General features: G+C 38.8%; 1 protein-coding gene across 3 annotated transcripts in view; it reads right to left on the bottom strand.

Moving 5' to 3' along the window:
• gpm6bb (glycoprotein M6Bb) overlaps window positions 1-20,476 on the bottom strand; it is a 50,549-nt gene that overhangs the window by 8,799 nt on the left and 21,274 nt on the right. Inside the window, exons 1-6 of one of the 3 annotated variants that reach the window (XM_082174807.1) lie at window positions 17,953-18,195; window positions 4,052-4,238; window positions 2,417-2,573; window positions 1,423-1,591; window positions 1,017-1,090; window positions 680-745 (exon numbers count right to left, since the gene is read on the bottom strand). In XM_082174807.1, coding sequence (XP_082030933.1) covers window positions 680-745; window positions 1,017-1,090; window positions 1,423-1,591; window positions 2,417-2,573; window positions 4,052-4,238; window positions 17,953-18,001 — 702 coding nt within the window. In that variant the 5' untranslated portion in view covers window positions 18,002-18,195. Of the gene's footprint in view, window positions 1-679; window positions 746-1,016; window positions 1,091-1,422; window positions 1,592-2,416; window positions 2,574-4,051; window positions 4,239-17,952; window positions 18,196-20,476 lie in introns of those variants that run through there. The other 2 variants (XM_082174809.1, XM_082174808.1) reach the window with 2 other exon arrangements.

The raw sequence follows: 20,476 nt of genomic DNA, 5'->3' as shown, positions 1-20,476 counted from the left end.
AAATAAAATTCATAATAAAAAGAATATTTGTAACAGAAAAAATTATATAAAATAAAAAAATATTTAATTAAAGAAATAATAAAAATTAAAATACACAAAATTAAAATACACAAAATTAAAATACACAAAATTAATATTAAATTAAATTAAAGAAAGAAATAATAAAATTAAAATACACAAAATTTAAATAAAATTCAATCAAATAAACTAAAATTATATTAAGAAATAATAAAAACAAATAATAATCTACCAGTGAGCTGTAGTAGTTGTGCAAAAGTCAATAATATAAACCGGTCGTCCGTCAACTGAAGGTGTAACACGACACATCAGACGCTTCCAGTGTAGACAGCTTTACTGATTATAATGGGATCTAGTTTTGTGGTGTTAAATCTGTTGTCTTAAGTCGTAATGTTCTCAGTTTGGCATGTGACTAAATACTTGAAAATGAAGTAAAATATCTAATGCTCTCACAGCATAAATTGTGCATTATTCTGGAGAAACGCTTCTGCTAAAGCTGGCGTCCCACGTCTCCTCAAACTAACCATTAGATCAGGGGCTTAAAGCACATGGTTTGCAGGAGATGGCGCTGGGAATGAAGGGACAAAAAAAAGAAAAAAAAGAGGAGGAATAGGAACAAACACCCCATTTATATGTGATCATACGAGAAACATGTGCTTACCAGAGCAATGACGGTCGCTCCGGCTCCGGCACACGCGACGATATACAGGTGGTACGACAGGTAGAACTGCAACACACAAACACAAGATCATGTGTATCTACTGCGGGACAACTGAGGAAACAAGCTGAGAAGTGTGCTTTCATACACAAGATCATGTGTATCTACTGCGGGACAACCGAGGAAACAAGCTGTGAAGTGTGCTTTCATACACAAGATCATGTGTATCTACTGCGGGACAACCGAGGAAACAAGCTGAGAAGTGTGCTTTCATACACAAGATCATGTGTATCTACTGCGGGACAACTGAGGAAACAAGCTGAGAAGTGTGCTTTCATACCTCACTGGTGTTGCAGATATCACCTAGCGTTGAGCCGCAAGCTTTTCCCGGAGTCGCGTTCCATGGAATAATTCCTGTTTCGGCAAACAGAGTTAACAATCACACACACAATCCTTATCAACACTGCATTTATAGTGCCGTTATTTGTTGTGTAGTGGCGTGTGTTCAAGTAAGCCAGATGTTAACAGATTCTGCACAATACATGTATTTAATATATAATGATGACTCACGAGTATTTGCACTAAATCTGCGCAGATTTGTCTTACACACGAACTTCCCCAGAAATAAACACGAGTAAACACGCCATATTGGCTAGTGATTTGACAGCATTACCCGCCACTGTTGATTTGACCCACTTTAAGGTCTCAGATGAGAAAACCCTGAACACTGAGAGTGTTTGGCGTACCGTACTGACGCACGTCCACGCAGATGCTGTCGATGGAGGTGAGGTTGGCCACCGGTGAGCGCATGGCAGCGCAGGTCGACCACATGTTGTAGAACAGGAACACGGGAACCGCTGAGAAACCGAAAACACCGAGCCACGCGATTCCCAGGACGTACGTCAGGAACACAAACTGAGAAAGAGACGTTTAGCAATCAACTTTTTAAAAATCTGAAGCAGTAGAACTGAATTTTCAAGTTTCAATTGACACTGAATTAATGAAACATAAATTACACTTTACTATATATTCACATTGAAAACACTTATTTTAAATTCTAATAATATTTCAAAATTTTTACTGTATTTTTGATCATTGTGTTGTTTAAAGCCTTAAAGTTTAAAAGGTGAAATTTCCTGTAATATCATCAAGACATTAAAAACACAATAACTAGAATGGTTTCAGACTCCACAGCGACTGTATGGGATATAATGAATTATTTCTGAACTACACTGGCTTTAAAGAGGACCTTTTATAAAGTCCTGATGATGTTTTCAGGCTCTACTAGAACAGGTTTTCCTGCTTGAATGTTGATTATTCTCCTCATATTCTCCATTGTTGCGGCTCCTCTCTTCCCAGTCTGTCAGTAACGCTCTGTTTACTTCCTGTCTCTATGAAGCCCCTCCTTCTGAAAAGCACACTGTGCTCTGACTGGTCGGCTGGAGCAGCGTGTTGTGATTGGTCGAGCGCTTCGAGTGTGTTTGGGAAATGTCCCGCCCCTTACCATAACCGCCAGTTTAACACACTACTAACTAACTCAACCAGGCCCCGCCCCTTTATTCTGTGTATGAATTATTATAATGAGGAATATTGTGACGTGTTCGTTCCCGGAAGAAACTCAAGACTATAATGGAGGCGTTTCAGGGAGTTCAGAAACACTGACACTGACTCACTTTTTCATGCTCTAACATCAACATTACACACTAAACACAGATGAAGAAAAGCAGAATGTGAGGGTACCATCCCACTGATGCAGCGTCCGCAGACGGTGGTCTTGAACTCGTTGTGGAGCTCCTTCACGGCACTGGTGGTGTAAAAGCCCTCGGCGAGGAGAATGATGCCGTATAAGAAGAAGAAGGAGGCGATGCCATAGATGACGTACTGCATGAGCTGGACTCTGGAGAACACGAGAGGAGAGGAACAGATGTTATTGCTCGATGTAAAACTGTGACACTGAGACATGAGCTGCTAGAAATCAACATCTCTATTATCGTCCCATGCCATGAGGCTTTAAAGTCCCCTGTAGTCAATCATCTTATCCCTTAAAACTCATCTCTGATCACCAAAATTACATATTTAAACGTTTTTTCCTTCTTCATGCCTTAAAATATCTTGAATGTAACTCGACACCCTTGCCTCATTTAGTATGCGCAGCTCTATGAATATGCAAATGAGCCCCGCCTCCACTCACTCACTCAGCTCAGAGATCCACTGGTTGACGATCACACGTTGATCTGATTGGTTACAAGGTAGTTTGTGACGTCAGAAACACCAGCGATTTCAAAGCGTGTGTTTGAGACTGTCTTTGGTTCACTGCAGTTTTAAGGAGGAAATACTCAGCAATGCTGTCGACTTATGAATTTACACATGGTTTGTCTTAAAGCACATTAAAAACACTTAAAGCAGATTTTCACTACTGGGGGATTTTTAAACACACCAAATCATTTTAACAAATGTAAGACCATCTTCTGTTGTCAGTATGCATTTACAAAGGACTTTATAAAACGGTTAGTTCCAGTCCTTGATTCTGATTGGTCAATAGTGTTTTATTCATGATAAATGAATACCCAACGGTTCTATGCCTCACTACACAACACCCCTAGCAACCACTCTTAGCAACGCAAACATAATAGTTATCATTGATATTGTTCATTGAAGCTTATAGAGTATTGAGAGATCGAGTGAGCGAGTGTCCCTGCATTTACATATATCTATATCATAAACATAACTATGTTTTCAGTGGTGTATAAAGAGCTTACATAATGAACCGTTATGTTTTTATTAGCTTAGAATGGGGCATTTCTCTCTACACACACCGTGGGTCCCCTTACATGTTTCTATGGTGGCCTTAAACGGACAAATGCGTTTCGTCACTATGTTGTTCTTTGTGCAAAGAAGCGAGCTAAAGTCAGCGAATAAAACACTGACACAATGATGAACAGGTAAGAATAATAACCGCAATGACATATCGTTTTACTGAATAATTAAGTAAACCTAATTTCTTCATTAATCCTCATTGCTGAACTGGCTCCTCTCTGCTGTCTCAGACGACATCACTTCCTGTCGGCCACCGTAACTTCTGTTGGGTGCAATTCACAACCTCACCACTAGATGCCGCTAAAAATTACACACTGCACCTTTAAAGACAGTCTTTGCCGCCATCTAATGGAGAAATAATGTGTGTGACTTCTGCTGCTGTTCACGGTCAGGGACATTTTTTTCCAGCGGAAGGAAGGCTTTTAGTGATATTACTTCATGAAAGTTGCATTGATACATATTTTTCTGCTTTAATATTTGTATTGTGTGATTATAAAAGCAATAGTACCTTATTGCTTACATACAATATAAGCAACACACACACACACACACACTCACATGTCGGTCAGCATGGCGTGGTCGCTGGTGATCTTGGAGAAGTGGTTCTCCAGGATCGTGAGTGTTCCCGTGAGAGCGACGTGTCCACATCCGCAGAACAGAGCCACTCCGGAGAAACACAGGATGGTGGCCAGCAGAGACGCGTACGGCACGCCTCCCAGACACTTAATGCAGCACTCGAAACAACCTGCACACACACACACACACACACACACACACACACACACACAGTTTATAATCAGTGCAGTTTTAACAGTTATACTCAACATGCATGCTTCACATTCCTGGATGCATATGTTTTAAAACGACTTAAATATATACATACGCGTGTATTTATATATACAAAATAATTTAAATTATTAGAAATCAGGAATGGTGAGAGAACATTGAGCTTGGAGCGTTTTTCCATCTTCAAACCAAACTTGGGTCTGCAGCCGATAGTTTAAATCCCGTCTGGCTAGTGCGCTTCCGATTATGTTTACGCATTAGGTCGTGTGTGTGTGTGTGTGTGTGTGTGTGTCTGTGTGTGTGTGTGTGTGTGTGTGTGTGTGTGCTTCCGCTAATGTTTACACAGAACGGATCACATGAGCGTTTACACTACGAAAGCAATCTGGTTTGAATGTGTTTTGGACAAACTCTCCACCGGAGTTCAGCATCATCCACTCGTGATCCGCTGGGATACCAGCTGTGAACAGGCTATGAACCGTTTTTGAATGGAAAAAAAAACTTCAAAAACTCTTATTTTGTTCTTCACAGAAAAAATAACATGGAAAAATAACAACATGAGAGTCAACAAGAGATTGTTCTGGGCTGGAAAACCGTTTCTCTGCCATAAAACTCAGAACTGACTAATTAAAAACAGAGTAAAGCACAAAGAATGAAAAACACAAATGTGTGTGTGTGTGTGTGTGTGTGTGTGTGTGTGTGTGTGTGTGTGTGTGTGTGTGTGTGTGTGTGTGTGTGTGTGTGTGTGTGTGTGTGTGTGTGTGTGTGTGTGTGTGTTGCTTCCTCAGTCTGGGTTCACAAAAAACAAAACAAAAACAATAACACAACTGGCCATTGGTTTTACCAGTGTTACAAGAATGAAGAGCACAACAACACTGCAGAAATACTGGGACAAAAACAAAATCACAGGCAGAAATAATTAATGGAGCCTTTTATGGAAATGTGAGCATATGTTTGCCTTCTTAGCCGCTCATCATCCACACACTCAGAGTCTGGACTCGTCCATAATGATCATCAATGATGATTCATGAGGAGTGATGAAGAAACACACATGAGCTGCTGTGCAATAATGGACACGCCATGATTTATCATGATTTATAAATGAACCAAAGCCTAATTTAAACACGACATGAAAGAAAAATACTGTGCTGTGAAATATATCAGCACTATATAGAGTTAAACAGGAGGAGTTGGTGCATTAATGCCAGTGTTTGGTAGTAAATAACTTAAAGTAGTGACGCTGATGTTTTAACTAATACATTATTTCAATAACTGAACAATTACATAAATAAACATTTAATTTGAAAGGAAGACTTTTGGCCTTGTGATATTATTTCTGATATATTGTTATTATTGTAATGTTTTTATTCAGATTTTATCATTTTCATTATTCTCAACATTTTCATTAGGATTTTTATTATTGTAAAAATGAAAGCAGCATAACAAATACTACAATGACAAATATCAACGTTTTAAATAATTTTAAATATTTAAATATTTTTAAAAAATTACTTTTTTCACATTACAGTAATTAAGATGTTTGGCATTAAAGTAACGAAGAAATACGCTTAATTGTCTTGAAAATGGCACACACAAAAAAAAACGAAAAAAAAATATGGGAATGTAAGGAAAATAATTAAATGAAATAAAAAAGAATATTATATATATATATATATATATATATAAATAAAGGGGAAATACTACGGGAAAATGTGATAATATGGGAATGTGAGAAATATTTAAAAATAAATAAATAAATATATAAAAATGTGATAATAATATGGGAATAATATGAGAATGTCAGACACAAAATTAATTAAATAAATAAAATGAATTAAAACCGGGATAAATGGGAATGAGAGCATTTGTTTGCCGCCTTAGTTGCTCATCGCCTTATAACTTATAACAAACTAAAATGAGAAAACTTCCTGGAGGAAGAAATGTACTTATTTGTCATGAGTTACAATCACAAAACAATATTAAAAAAAGGTACTAAAAATAGGTTTCATTTAAAGAAACATGTTTAACAAGCCTCAAATGATGACGCTGGAGTCTATGTACATTCCGCCCTCATCCGGGAGCAGAAAGCCCAGCAGTGATTAATGCAAGGCCATTGTGCACAGTCCCGATCCTGAACGTTCCTCTACACAGAGGCCTGTTTCCCGGCACACAAAGGCAAATTAAAGCAGATTTATTAAGCAGCGGAGAGGCCTTTCAGATCCCGAATGTGTCCCACAGTTCGTGCCCAGCATTTATGAGGCTCACCGGGTGAAAGCATTCTGTGCTGGTGAATAGAGTTTCCATAGCAGCGAGTTAACCACAACCCAGTGAGTACTGGCCACAGCACAGTCTCTCACGACCCACACACACACACACACACACACTCTCTCTTATGAAGCCACTTCAATGCTACAATCTATTCCCACCCTTTCCAGAAACACTTAGGGACTCTTGTTTACTGTCCCGTGAGCTACAGAAAACCATTATAAGGTTTTAGTCAACTGACCAAAATAATCGGATGATTCATATCCAATGAATGAATCAGTCTGACATTAAAAACAGCTTCATATTATGACAAAACAGCCAAGCAAAAAAGACAAAAAAACATTAATTTGGTATCAGAGTCTGAATTAATCATCTTCATTTGTATTAATTACGGTCTAAGTACTATTTTAATTACATTTAACAGTAGAGTGACAGTCAAAGAGGTTTTCGAAACATCACAAACAATAAATAAATAAATAAATAAATAAATAAATAAATAAATATTGTATATCTTAAAAAAGAGTAGGCCTATCTCATGGCCACAATTTAACAATTTGTTCCCTCGTTTTAGTAAATCGTGACCATGAATTAAGAATTCGTTACGACTTAATTCGTTACCTTGTTTTAGTAAATCGTGACCATGAATTAAGAATTCGTTACGACTTAATTCGTTACCTTGTTTTAGTAAATCTTGACCATGAATTAAGAATTCGTTACAATGACTTAATTCGTTACCTTGTTTTAGTAAATCTTGACCATGAATTAAGAATTTGTTACAATGACTTAATTCATTCCCTCGTTTTTAGTAAATCGTGGCCACTTTGAACTAATTTGTTCCCTCGTTTTAGTAAATCGTGACCATGAATTAAGAATTCGTTACGATGACTTAATTCGTTCCCTCGTTTTAGTAAATTCTGGCCACTTTGAACTAATTTGATACATTGTTTGAGTAAATCGTGACCATGAATTAAGAATTCGTTACGACGACTTAATTCGTTGCCTCGTTTTAGTAAATCGTGGCAAAGTTGGAATAATTTGTTCCCTCGTTTTAGTAAATCGTGACCATGAATTAAGAATTCGTTACCTTGTTTTAGTAAATCGTGCCCATGAATTAAGAATTCATTACGACGACTTAATTCGTTACCTTGTTTTAGTAAATCGTGACCATGAATTAAGAATTCGTTACAATGACTTAATTCGTTACCTTGTTTTTAGTAAATCGTGGCCACTTTGAACTAATTTGTTCCCTCGTTTTAGTAAATCGTGACCATGAATTAAGAATTCGTTACGATGACTTAATTCGTTACCTTGTTTTAGTAAATCATGACCATGAATTAAGAATTCGTTACGATGACTTAATTCGTTACCTTGTTTTAGTAAATCATGACCATGAATTAAGAATTCGTTACAATGACTTAATTCGTTACCTTGTTTTTAGTAAATCGTGGCCACTTTGAACTAATTTGTTCCCTCGTTTTAGTAAATCGTGACCATGAATTAAGAATTCGTTACGATGACTTAATTCGTTACCTTGTTTTAGTAAATCGTGACCATGAATTAAGAATTCGTTACAATGACTTAATTCGTTACTTTGTTTTTAGTAAATCGTGGCCACTTTGAACTAATTTGTTCCCTCGTTTTAGTAAATCGTGACCATGAATTGAGAATTCGTTACGATGACTTAATTCGTTACCTTGTTTTAGTAAATCGTGACCATGAATTAAGAATTCGTTACAATGACTTAATTCGTTCCCTCGTTTTAGTAAATTCTGGCCACTTTGAACTAATTTGATACATTGTTTGAGTAAATCGTGACCATGAATTAAGAATTCGTTACGATGACTTAATTCGTTACCTTGTTTTAGTAAATCGTGACCATGAATTAAGAATTCGTTACAATGACTTAATTCGTTCCCTCGTTTTAGTAAATTCTGGCCACTTTGAACTAATTTGATACATTGTTTGAGTAAATCGTGACCATGAATTAAGAATTCGTTACGACTTAATTCGTTGCCTCGTTTTAGTAAATCGTGGCAAAGTTGGAATAATTTGTTCCCTCATTTTAGTAAATCGTGACCATGAATTAAGAATTCGTTACCTTGTTTTAGTTAATCGTGACCATGAATTAAGAATTCATTACGACGACTTAATTCGTTACCTTGTTTTAGTAAATCGTGACCATGAATTAAGAATTCATTACGACGACTTAATTCGTTACCTTGTTTTAGTAAATCGTGACCATGAATTAAGAATTCGTTACAATGACTTAATTCGTTACCTTGTTTTTAGTAAATCGTGGCCACTTTGAACTAATTTGTTCCCTCGTTTTAGTAAATCGTGACCATGAATTAAGAATTCGTTTCAATGACTTAATTCGTTACCTTGTTTTAGTAAATCATGACCATGAATTAAGAATTCGTTACAATGACTTAATTCGTTACCTTGTTTTTAGTAAATCGTGGCCACTTTGAACTAATTTGTTCCCTCGTTTTAGTAAATCGTGACCATGAATTAAGAATTCGTTACGATGACTTAATTCGTTACCTTGTTTTAGTAAATCGTGACCATGAATTAAGAATTCGTTACAATGACTTAATTCGTTACTTTGTTTTTAGTAAATCGTGGCCACTTTGAACTAATTTGTTCCCTCGTTTTAGTAAATCGTGACCATGAATTGAGAATTCGTTACGATGACTTAATTCGTTCCCTCGTTTTAGTAAATTCTGGCCACTTTGAACTAATTTGATACATTGTTTGAGTAAATCGTGACCATGAATTAAGAATTCGTTACGACTTAATTCGTTGCCTCGTTTTAGTAAATCGTGGCAAAGTTGGAATAATTTGTTCCCTCATTTTAGTAAATCGTGACCATGAATTAAGAATTCGTTACCTTGTTTTAGTTAATCGTGACCATGAATTAAGAATTCATTACGACGACTTAATTCGTTACCTTGTTTTAGTAAATCGTGACCATGAATTAAGAATTCATTACGACGACTTAATTCGTTACCTTGTTTTAGTAAATCGTGACCATGAATTAAGAATTCGTTACAATGACTTAATTCGTTACCTTGTTTTTAGTAAATCGTGGCCACTTTGAACTAATTTGTTCCCTCGTTTTAGTAAATCGTGACCATGAATTAAGAATTCGTTTCGATGACTTAATTCGTTACCTTGTTTTAGTAAATCATGACCATGAATTAAGAATTCGTTACAATGACTTAATTCGTTACCTTGTTTTTAGTAAATCGTGGCCACTTTGAACTAATTTGTTCCCTCGTTTTAGTAAATCGTGACCATGAATTAAGAATTCGTTACGATGACTTAATTCGTTACCTTGTTTTAGTAAATCGTGACCATGAATTAAGAATTCGTTACAATGACTTAATTCGTTCCCTCGTTTTAGTAAATTCTGGCCACTTTGAACTAATTTGATACATTGTTTGAGTAAATCGTGACCATGAATTAAGAATTCGTTACGACTTAATTCGTTGCCTCGTTTTAGTAAATCGTGGCAAAGTTGGAATAATTTGTTCCCTCATTTTAGTAAATCGTGACCATGAATTAAGAATTCGTTACCTTGTTTTAGTTAATCGTGACCATGAATTAAGAATTCATTAAGACTACTTAATTCGTTACCTTGTTTTAGTAAATCGTGACCATGAATTAAGAATTCATTACGACGACTTAATTCGTTACCTTGTTTTAGTAAATCGTGACCATGAATTAAGAATTCGTTACAATGACTTAATTCGTTACCTTGTTTTTAGTAAATCGTGGCCACTTTGAACTAATTTGTTCCCTCGTTTTAGTAAATCGTGACCATGAATTAAGAATTCGTTTCGATGACTTAATTCGTTACCTTGTTTTAGTAAATCATGACCATGAATTAAGAATTCGTTACAATGACTTAATTCGTTACCTTGTTTTTAGTAAATCGTGGCCACTTTGAACTAATTTGTTCCCTCGTTTTAGTAAATCGTGACCATGAATTAAGAATTCGTTACGATGACTTAATTCGTTCCCTCGTTTTAGTAAATTCTGGCCACTTTGAACTAATTTGATACATTGTTTGAGTAAATCGTGACCATGAATTAAGAATTCGTTTACGACGACTTAATTCGTTACCTTGTTTTAGTAAATCGTCGTGACCATGAATTAAGAATTCGTTACGACAACTTAATTCGTTCCCTCGCTTTAGTAAATTCTGGCCACTTTGAACTAATTTGATACATTGTTTGAGTAAATCGTGACCATGAATTAAGAATTCGTTTACGACGACTTAATTCGTTACCTTGTTTTAGTAAATCGTCGTGACCATGAATTAAGAATTCGTTACGACAACTTAATTCGTTCCCTCGCTTTAGTAAATCGTGGCAAAGTTGGAATAATTTGTTCCCTCATTTTAGTAAATCATGACCATGAATTAAGAATTCGTTCCCACGACTTATCAATTTGTTCCCTCGTTTCAGTAAATCTTGGCCAAGTTTGACTAATTCATTCCCTTGTTTTGATTGAACTAAAACAAGGGAATGAATGTGCTTCTACGTGGCCACGATTTACTGAAATGAGGAAACTAATTCGTAAAATATGCTGACGTATTAGTGGGAACAAACACATTAATTCATGGCCATAATTCATGCGGGGCTTCGTTTACACCAGAAATCAGAATACAGAAATATTTTGATAAAATAAAATGTATGGGCTTTATGACAATAAAGCGTCATTACTTTAAAGCATAACATCTCATAAAATATTTAAATATCTATGTTTATTAGGGGTGTAACTAGGGTTGGGTATTGGTTGGGTTTTATCCGATACCAGTACCTACTCGGTATTTTTCAAACGGTTCCGGTGCTTAAACGGTTCTTAAACCGGTACTTAAGAAAACAAAACCGCACACACTTTATCAAAAAAAATAATACCTGTGTGTGTTTTCTGAAAAAGATTTTCTGATGTCTGATTAAATTTAAAATTGTGCTGATGTAGCCGAAAACACTTAAGATAAAAATTTTGTCTTCTCATATTATTTATATATATTATATTACATATTATATATTATAGACTTTTACAAAACAGAGAAATATCTGACACAGAGCAGAAATATTTAACACACATAGTATAGCCTCATATAAATATACTTGATATACTTCATACTTGATATGCAAGATTTGCAGTTGCCATTAAAATACTAGACTTACCCGAAGAGGAACACTGCAGCTGAACTTGAACTTTAGTCAAGAGTGTCAGAGGTTTTGGGTTCTAATCCGCATTCGTATTTTTTTTATTTATTTTTTATCCGATTATGCTCATCAGTGGTTGTATATCAAGCAGGGACACTTTGTGTGCATTATATTTTGTGATTTCACCAGAACGAATAGATATGAGGCGCCGTCTAGGGCTTAAATCGAACTTCATTCACGCACACATAAAACGCTTGCATACACATACTAAGTAGTCACACATACATGTATACTGCTGAATGCTCCAACTATATGAAATGCACAACGTCACATCTAAAGTCGCTCACGCGCACACACACACGCAAACTCTACACACACGCAAACTCTACACATACGAGACGCGCGGAACTCTCCGCGCACATACTCATCTGAGACGCGAGCACACACACACACACACACACAAACAAACTCACGCACATACTCATCCGAGACGAGAGTACACACACACACACACACACACAAACAATCTCGCGCACATACTCATCTGAGACGCGAGCACACACACACACAAACAAACTCGCGCACATACTCATCTGAGACGCGAGCAAGCACACACAAACTCTCCGCGCACATACTCATCTGAGACGCGAGCAAGCACACACAAACTCTCCGCGCACATACTCATCTGAGACGCGAGCACACACACACACACACACACACACACAAACTCTCCGCGCACATACTCATCTGAGACGCGAGCACACACACACACAAACAAACTCGCGCACATACTCATCTGAGACGCGAGCAAGCACACACAAACTCTCCGCGCACATACTCATCTGAGACGCGAGCACGCACACACAAACTCTCCGCGCACATACTCATCTGAGACGCGAGCACGCACACACACACACACACATACACACACACAAACTCTCCGCGCACATACTCATCTGAGACGCGAGCACACACACACACAAACAAACTCGCGCACATACTCATCTGAGACGCGAGCAAGCACACACAAACTCTCCGCGCACATACTCATCTGAGACGCGAGCAAGCACACACAAACTCTCCGCGCACATACTCATCTGAGACGCGAGCACGCACACACAAACTCTCCGCGCACATACTCATCTGAGACGCGAGCACGCACACACACACACACACACATACACACACACAAACTCTCCGCGCACATACTCATCTGAGACGCGAGCACACACACACACAAACAAACTCGCGCACATACTCATCTGAGACGCGAGCAAGCACACACAAACTCTCCGCGCACATACTCATCTGAGACGCGAGCAAGCACACACAAACTCTCCGCGCACATACTCATCTGAGACGCGAGCATGCACACACAAACTCTCCGCGCACATACTCATCTGAGACGCGAGCATGCACACACAAACTCTCCGCGCACATACTCATCTGAGACGCGAGCACGCACACACAAACTCTCCACGCACATACTCATAAGCCCCTTTCACACAGAGATTCCGGAAAATACACGGATAAAGTGACCCGGGATTTGACCCGGGTTCGTTTGATTTTGGTTCATTCACACTGCCAGTGATTTTCCGGAATCAGAGAGTGCGTTCACACACAACCCGTAAAAATGCCGTAAAGACACGTGACATCGATGTGACTTGTAATCTCAGCAGAGTCTTAAGTTTGCTTATGAGCTGCGATCTCTCTCTCGAGAAACCACGCCTGTGCATTTGTTTCTCTGATTCGATCATAAACTTGCGCATTACGTACCGTTTCACAGCTGGAGAACGAGCCCGGCTTCAGCGTCATCACTACGACACGGCATTATTACGGCTTTTGTTCACACAGCGCGCGTTCCGGGACTGAACACGGCAATGTTACTAGGTCCCGACCCGGCATCGATCCCGGCATAAATCCCGGGTCGAGTTTGCGTTCACACAGAAGGCGCTCTGGCAATTTGCCGGCAATTTGCCGGGTTCAAAGCGCTGTGTGAAAGGGGCTATATAGACGGTGCCTCATAAATAGATCGATCTCTGCAACGTATTGAAGCGCGAGTGAAGAAAGTGCGGTGTGCGCGAGCCACAAGAGAAAACACTGTATCCGCGCCACTGATCGCAGCGGCAACGAGCACTTTGATCACTTGATTTAAAAAACCCAGTTTAGCGCTAGATCGTCTCTTATTTAACAAACGAACTAAATGAATGCTCTGCTGGTTAACTGGAGATGTTTTGTTATTGGATCATTCGTGCCGCGAGATGTTTTATAGGGGGCGGTGAAAAAAGTCAGGCACCGAAATCAGGCACCGAAAGTTTCGTTCTTATTCGGTCTCGTTACTACCGTTTACGTCGGAACCGGTTCCCTATTGGATCCGGGTTTCGGTACCCAACCCTAGGTGTAACGGTTCACAAAATTCACGGTTCGGTTCGATACGATACAGTTCTGTCACGGTTCGGTTCGGTACGTTTTCAATACAGCAAAAAGAAAGAAATGGCAGAGAAATTTCCTTGATTTTTTTTATTAAAACTTACATCATAAAGTATGATTTTTTTTTACTTTGAGCAGTTCTAGAGCTATAATTGACTCTTCTTAGGAGCATATAAAACAAAACAGCTCTTTGGAAAAAATGAAATGTAATATTGTAGTAGTTATAAACAAAGGTTTATTTTAGTTCAGATTAACATTTGAGGGCAGCAATTGTATTCATAATGTCAAAATAAAACCAACGTAATGTTACTTGAAGGCATTATAGCCTACTATTCCTGCCAAACCTCCATGGTTGCAGTTAGTGTTACTACAGTAAATCCATGGTGAATGTGGCTGATCTGTGGACACTGGATAGTTCATTCATGGCACAATGTTTCTTCCTGGTTTCCACGTCAGCGCTGTTTGATCCGTTAATAACGGAGAAATGTGAATGTTTCTCACTAGATCTCGCAGCAATGTTATTACTTCAGTGGCGAATTCAAATGCTTTCTTTACTGGATCTCTTATTAGCGCTGTGTAGTAACAGTGTCACATGATCACGATCGGCTCGTGCTGCACTGGTCCAAACTGATAAACGGTCCTTCAACCACACAATAACGAGCAGTTTCGTTCCGCTTGCATTACGTTTGCCATTTGATGTTGGGCAATGTTGTGGTCGTGCCGGCGTCTCTTACATTATGAGTGCGCTTGCCACGCGCAACGCGCCTACATTTGAAATAACGAAATTTTGGTCGGCAGGAAAAATGGTCCAACGAACCGTTCGGTTTGAAAATGCGTACCGAAAACCGAACCAAAAGCCTCGTACCGAACGGTTCAATACGAATACGTGTATCGTTACACCCCTAATGTTTATATAATTTGTTTATTATACTGTACATAAATTATATTTGTATAATTATTTACTTGATTTTTTAAGAGAGACTTTTTCCATTGCGACATTATATTCCCAATGCTGTAATATTCCCAGGTGTTTTTCTTTTGATTGTTCTAATTTTCTTAAGAAATGAAATACTACAGAACAATAAATAAAGTCGTAGTCATATTTCTTCACTAACCTTCTTGTTTCGCCTCTAATAATGTTTGTTTTCAGAGGAGCTGATGCTGTATTTAGTGCACTGAGCTTCATTCCTCAAACACTGAAATGCTGTCATTACACATCACTTATAAAATGCATCTCCTAAAACACACACAAACACGCCACATTCCCGAATTATAAGCCACATTTCACTCTTTCCAGCTCTCCATGCCAATACAGCGGTGCTCATGCCTGACTCCTCACTCCTGACCACAGTCATATTTCAGACTTTTTCCCCTCCATATATTCACTGAAATGTGGTCTGTCTTTAAAATGGCACAGATTTAGTTCACTTAGTGTTGATGGCAGTGGAAAAACAAAGAGTTCTGTAGTATGAATGACTGTCGTATGAATTAAATATGGTGTCCACAATGTTGTCACTGTCATGTGACATTTTTAAATGTCGATTAAAAACTATTGCGAAATGAAGGCGTTTCCATTAACCGATGTTATGCGACTAAAACGTCATATTTTCCTCTTGCAATAAGTCATTCTAAAAATCAGGTCAATAGATGTTGGTAGGTTTATATATATCTCAGTCACTGCACTAGACATTATTATTAATCGAAGGAGCCGTAGGTGTTTTATCCAGGCATTAATGGCAAGGAAAGACCCTTATACTTGTGAGGGGCACATATGAGGTGTTTCTCCCTTATATCTGCTTCAAGCTTGTGATTGTGGCATTTCTTTGTGGTTTAGAATCCAGTATTCCAGTAATTTTGTCTTTTACGAGTTTAACGAAGAACTCTGTCTCGTCTTCTGTCCAAACACCGCTCCATCTACGTCAGGAGACTGTAAATGCGAAGTTTTGCTAAGTATTCCTTCTTCGAATTGCCTGAAAAACCACCTCATGCAAGCATAAAAAAGGAGGAAGAGGAGGAGAAGGAGAAAAGGAGGAAGAGGAGGAGAAGGAGAAAAGGAGGAAGAGGAGGAGAAGAGGAGGAGAAGGAGAAAAGGAGGAAGAGGAGGAGAAGAGAAAAGGAGGAAGAGGAGGAGAAGAGAAAAGGAGCAAGAGGAGGAGAAGATGAGAAAAGGAGCAAGAGGAGAAAAAGGAGCAAGAGGAGGAGAAGAGGAGAAAAGGAGCAAGAGGAGAAAAAGGAGCAAGAGGAGGAGCAAGAGGAGAAAAGAAGCAAGAGGAGAAAAAGGAGCAAGAGGAGGAGAAGAGGAGAAAAGGACCAAGAGGAGAAAAAGGAGCAAGAGGAGGAGAAGAGGAGAAAAGGAGCAAGAGGAGGAGAAGAGGAGAAAAGGAGCAAGAGGAGCAGAAGAGGAGAAAGGGAGGAAGAGGAGAAAAGGAGCAAGAGGAGGAGCAGAAGAGGAGGAAGAGATGGAGCAGAAGAGGAGAAAAGGAGGAAGAGGTGGAGCAGAAGAGGAGAAAAGGAGGAAGAGGAGGAGCAGAAGGAGCAGAAGAGGAGGAGGAGGAGCACAAGAGGAGAAGAGGAGTAGAAGAGGAGAAGAGGAGCAGAAGAGGAAGAGGAGAAAATGAGCAAGAGGAGGAGAAGAAGAGGAGAAAAGGAGGAAGAGGAGGAGCAGAAGAAGGAAGAGGAGGAGCAGAAGAGGAGAAAAGGAGGAGCAGAAGAGGAGGAAGAGGAGAAGCAGAAGAGGAGAGGAGGAGCAGAAGAGGAGGAGGAGGAGCAGAAGAGGCGGAAAGGAGGAAGAGGAGGAGCAGAAGCTCCTCATGGAGATCCAGCACAGGTCAGGACTCGGCTCTTCCCCAGACACACACTGCTCTCAGAAACCAGTTCACTCTCCGCCAGTGTCCTGCTGGTGTGTGTCTGAACATTAGGAGGTTCCACAGATCCTCACAAGTTTGTGCAAGTTCTACAGAAGTGTGTTCATGCCATGGACAAAAGTTGTCGTAAGTTAATGAACATAAACAGAGAAAACAGCAGCTACGGCTTCCTCACGTCTCTAAACTTCAGCCAGACCCTTGATCTCTCAACATGAAACTTGCATGTTCTGGAAGATCATTATAGTCAACAGGACATGAGACGGTTTAAGGTATGAAGAATAAAGGTTTAAAACACTGTGCTGCAAGTAGCAGACGATCAGTGTTTACACGCACACAAATAATCCGTTCATCATCAGATTCAGAGCTCAATTGGACTCAATTCATGTAAACACCTTAATAAATCTGTTTCAGTTTGATCCACATTACATTTTGATTGGATTGAAAGTAGTGAAGTAATCCAATTAATGATTAAAAAAAACTAAGCTTGAATCAGACTATTTTTCTCAACTTGATTTAAAAACATCTATTCAAAATGTCTATCAATCTGATGAGACTGAATATTTGCAATAAATAAAAATAAATAAAAAAGCTCTTCTGACATAAATGTCAGCTTTCATTTTCAATGTCATCAAGGCAAAAAATGACAAACATATGAGCTGAACTTTTGTTTGTAATGCATGCAATACATCCCTAGTGTCGAGCAGAATCCAGTTCTCTGAAAAGAGACAAAGATCTCTGAAGACTTGGACCAATGACAGACCAATGCATGAAAAAATAGTTTTTGGACTTTCATCAAAAGTTGTTTGGCCTCAAACTATGCCTGAGTTGAACACCTAATATGCACTTTAAAAATCCAGTTAACAACCAGCAATAAAAGAAGCCCATGTGACGCAGTGAATCAAATGCAGTGGGAATAACGAAGCGTCACTGGTACCTCGTCTCTCCTGCCGTTCATCGTCAGTGTCGTCATACGAAGTTTCCATGGCAGAAATCCACAACACAATCCTCCTTCAAACCTTCCCAGTTCTATTCCTTCGTTTTCTGTCTGTTTCTCTCGCTCTCTTCCTCTGCTTTCCTCAAATATCTCTTCTTCTTATCCCTGTCTCACCCAGAACCCACAAAGACACCAACTAAAGATGTTTCCCAGTCACGTCTACACCAAATCACGGACTCATTCTCAGACCAGCACAATACCAGTGAAGGAGGAGGAGGAGATCTGACAACACTGAAGTCCAACACACACTCACATGCATTTATTAACATATTTAAAAAACCACTGGCCACAAACTAGCCTTCCATCTGCTGCCCGACCCATGAGGACCAAAGAAAGGGGGAAGGTTTTCCCTGGACAATGGAAGACAGAACGGATGGTAAACGTGAAGAGGAACGGAGAGCAGGAGCAGATGGAGGAAGAGAGAGGTAGACATAAGAGACTTGGATCATGCATTAAATAATAGTTTTTGGACTTTCTTCAAAAGTCGTTTGATCGAACAGATTAAAAAGATAAAGAACTGACAAGAACAATAACATGCAACTTTAAAGCAGATTGTGTGGCAGGACTGATCCTCATGGGAAGTTTGGGAATCGCACACAATGAGCGTTCAAGTCGATTTGGACGTGTTGGTCAGTGTCATGTCTTTTTTTTTTACTAGTTAGCAAGAACATTAGGCGTGCAATTCATGCTTGATCTGTATTTTATCGTTCTTGTGCTGCCATAGAGAGTTTGGCTGTGCAAGACCATCACTAGGAATGGGCGACATATTATGGGTGACATATTATTGGGTTGGGATATCTGGATCAGTTTTAAAATGGTTTTCATCCTACCTTTCTGTGAATCAGATCATGTCTGAAACTGCAGAGTTGTCGTGTGGGGTACCTCAGGGTTCTGTCTTGGGACCTATTCTGTTCCTCTTGTATATATTTCCAGACTGTAAATCCAGACTGTTTTTTTTTAATGCCAAAAGCTTTTAGTAAATCTGGCCCTAAATATTTAATGGCACACTATGCAGTTTCCGTTTTTCTCAAACAGCGCCCCCTAGAGTCTCTGTGGAGTACTTGTATTTAACGTTACTGCCGTAAATACCACTCGTGCAGAGCCGTCTCTGCACTCTTCCGACCGCGCTTTCGTCGTTTTCTTCGTCGACCCTGCCATGATTCACATCTGAAATATTTCAAGTGCTAGTGTCTTCCACAGAGGCTCTTCATATGTTGTTGATGTATGTGACGTCGTGCCGTAAAGCAAGTCGTGATTCTCGCGAGATTTGTCGAGGCGTCACCTACGAGTTTGTTTACCATCGAAATGATTTCGAAGCTGTTATATTAAGGTACAAATTTGTTTACCTGCATGTCATGTGACCATTAACCAACTTCAGAGAAGCATGAACATGCAAATGTGTTGTTAAAATCTCAGGGGACTTCAAGTTAATATTTCAAGTAAAGGTAACACTTTATTTTACCGTGTCATTGTTACATATGTTACATGTAGTTACTATAGTAATAACTATAAATTATGCATAAATACATGCAACTAACCCTCAACCAAAACCTAATCCTACCCTATCTAGTAGTACCTAGTAAGTACATGTAGTTGCTTAATATTACTCAGCATGGTTACACTTTATTTTAAGGTGTCGTTGTTACAGTGTAATTAGACATTTAAGTACTGAGTAATATTAAGTAACTACATGTACTTACTAGGTACTACTAGATAGGGTAGGATTAGGTTTTGGTTGAGGGTTAGTTGCATGTAATTATGCATAATTTATAGTTATTACTATAGTAACTACATGTAACATATGTAACAATGACACAGTAAAATAAAAGTGTTACCCTCAGCACTTAAATGTATAGTTACAGTGTAACAAAGACACCTTAAAATAAAGTCAAGTCAAGTCAAGTCAAGTTTATTTGTATAGCGCTTTTCACAATACAGATTGTATCAAAGCAGCTTCACAGTATTAAATTAAAATAATACAACAAAGTTTGTTTCAAGAGGAATTTATTGATTGATAAAATTAAATTAAATATCCCCAAAATATCCCCAACTGAGCAAGCCAAAGGCAACAGTGGCAAGGAACCGAAAAACTTCATCAAGTGACCTAATGGTGTCCTAAAACTCCATCAGGTGACCTAATGGAGAAAAAAAACCTTGGGAGAACCCAGGCTCAGTCAGGGGCCAGTTCTCCTCTGGCATTTATGAGCTAGAGGCCGGATTGTAGTTTGAACTGTAGGATTATATGAATGCCTGGCTGAAGAGATGCGACTTTAATCTAGTTTTAAACTGGGAGAGCGAGTCTGCGCAACGAACAGTATCAGGAAGACTATTCCAGAGTTTTGGAGCCAAATGTGAGAATGCTCTCCCTCCTTTGGTGGTTCTGGATATCCTAGGTATGACCAAAAGCCTTGAATTTAGTGATCTTAAAGAGCGCGATGGATTATAGGGTGATAAAAGATCCGTT

This window comes from Leuciscus leuciscus (assembly GCF_965113295.1).
Source record: "Leuciscus leuciscus genome assembly, chromosome: 7".
Classification (NCBI taxonomy): domain Eukaryota; kingdom Metazoa; phylum Chordata; class Actinopteri; order Cypriniformes; family Leuciscidae; genus Leuciscus; species Leuciscus leuciscus.
Note: the sequence above shows the minus strand (reverse complement) of the source record. Positions and strands in the feature narration are given on the sequence as shown.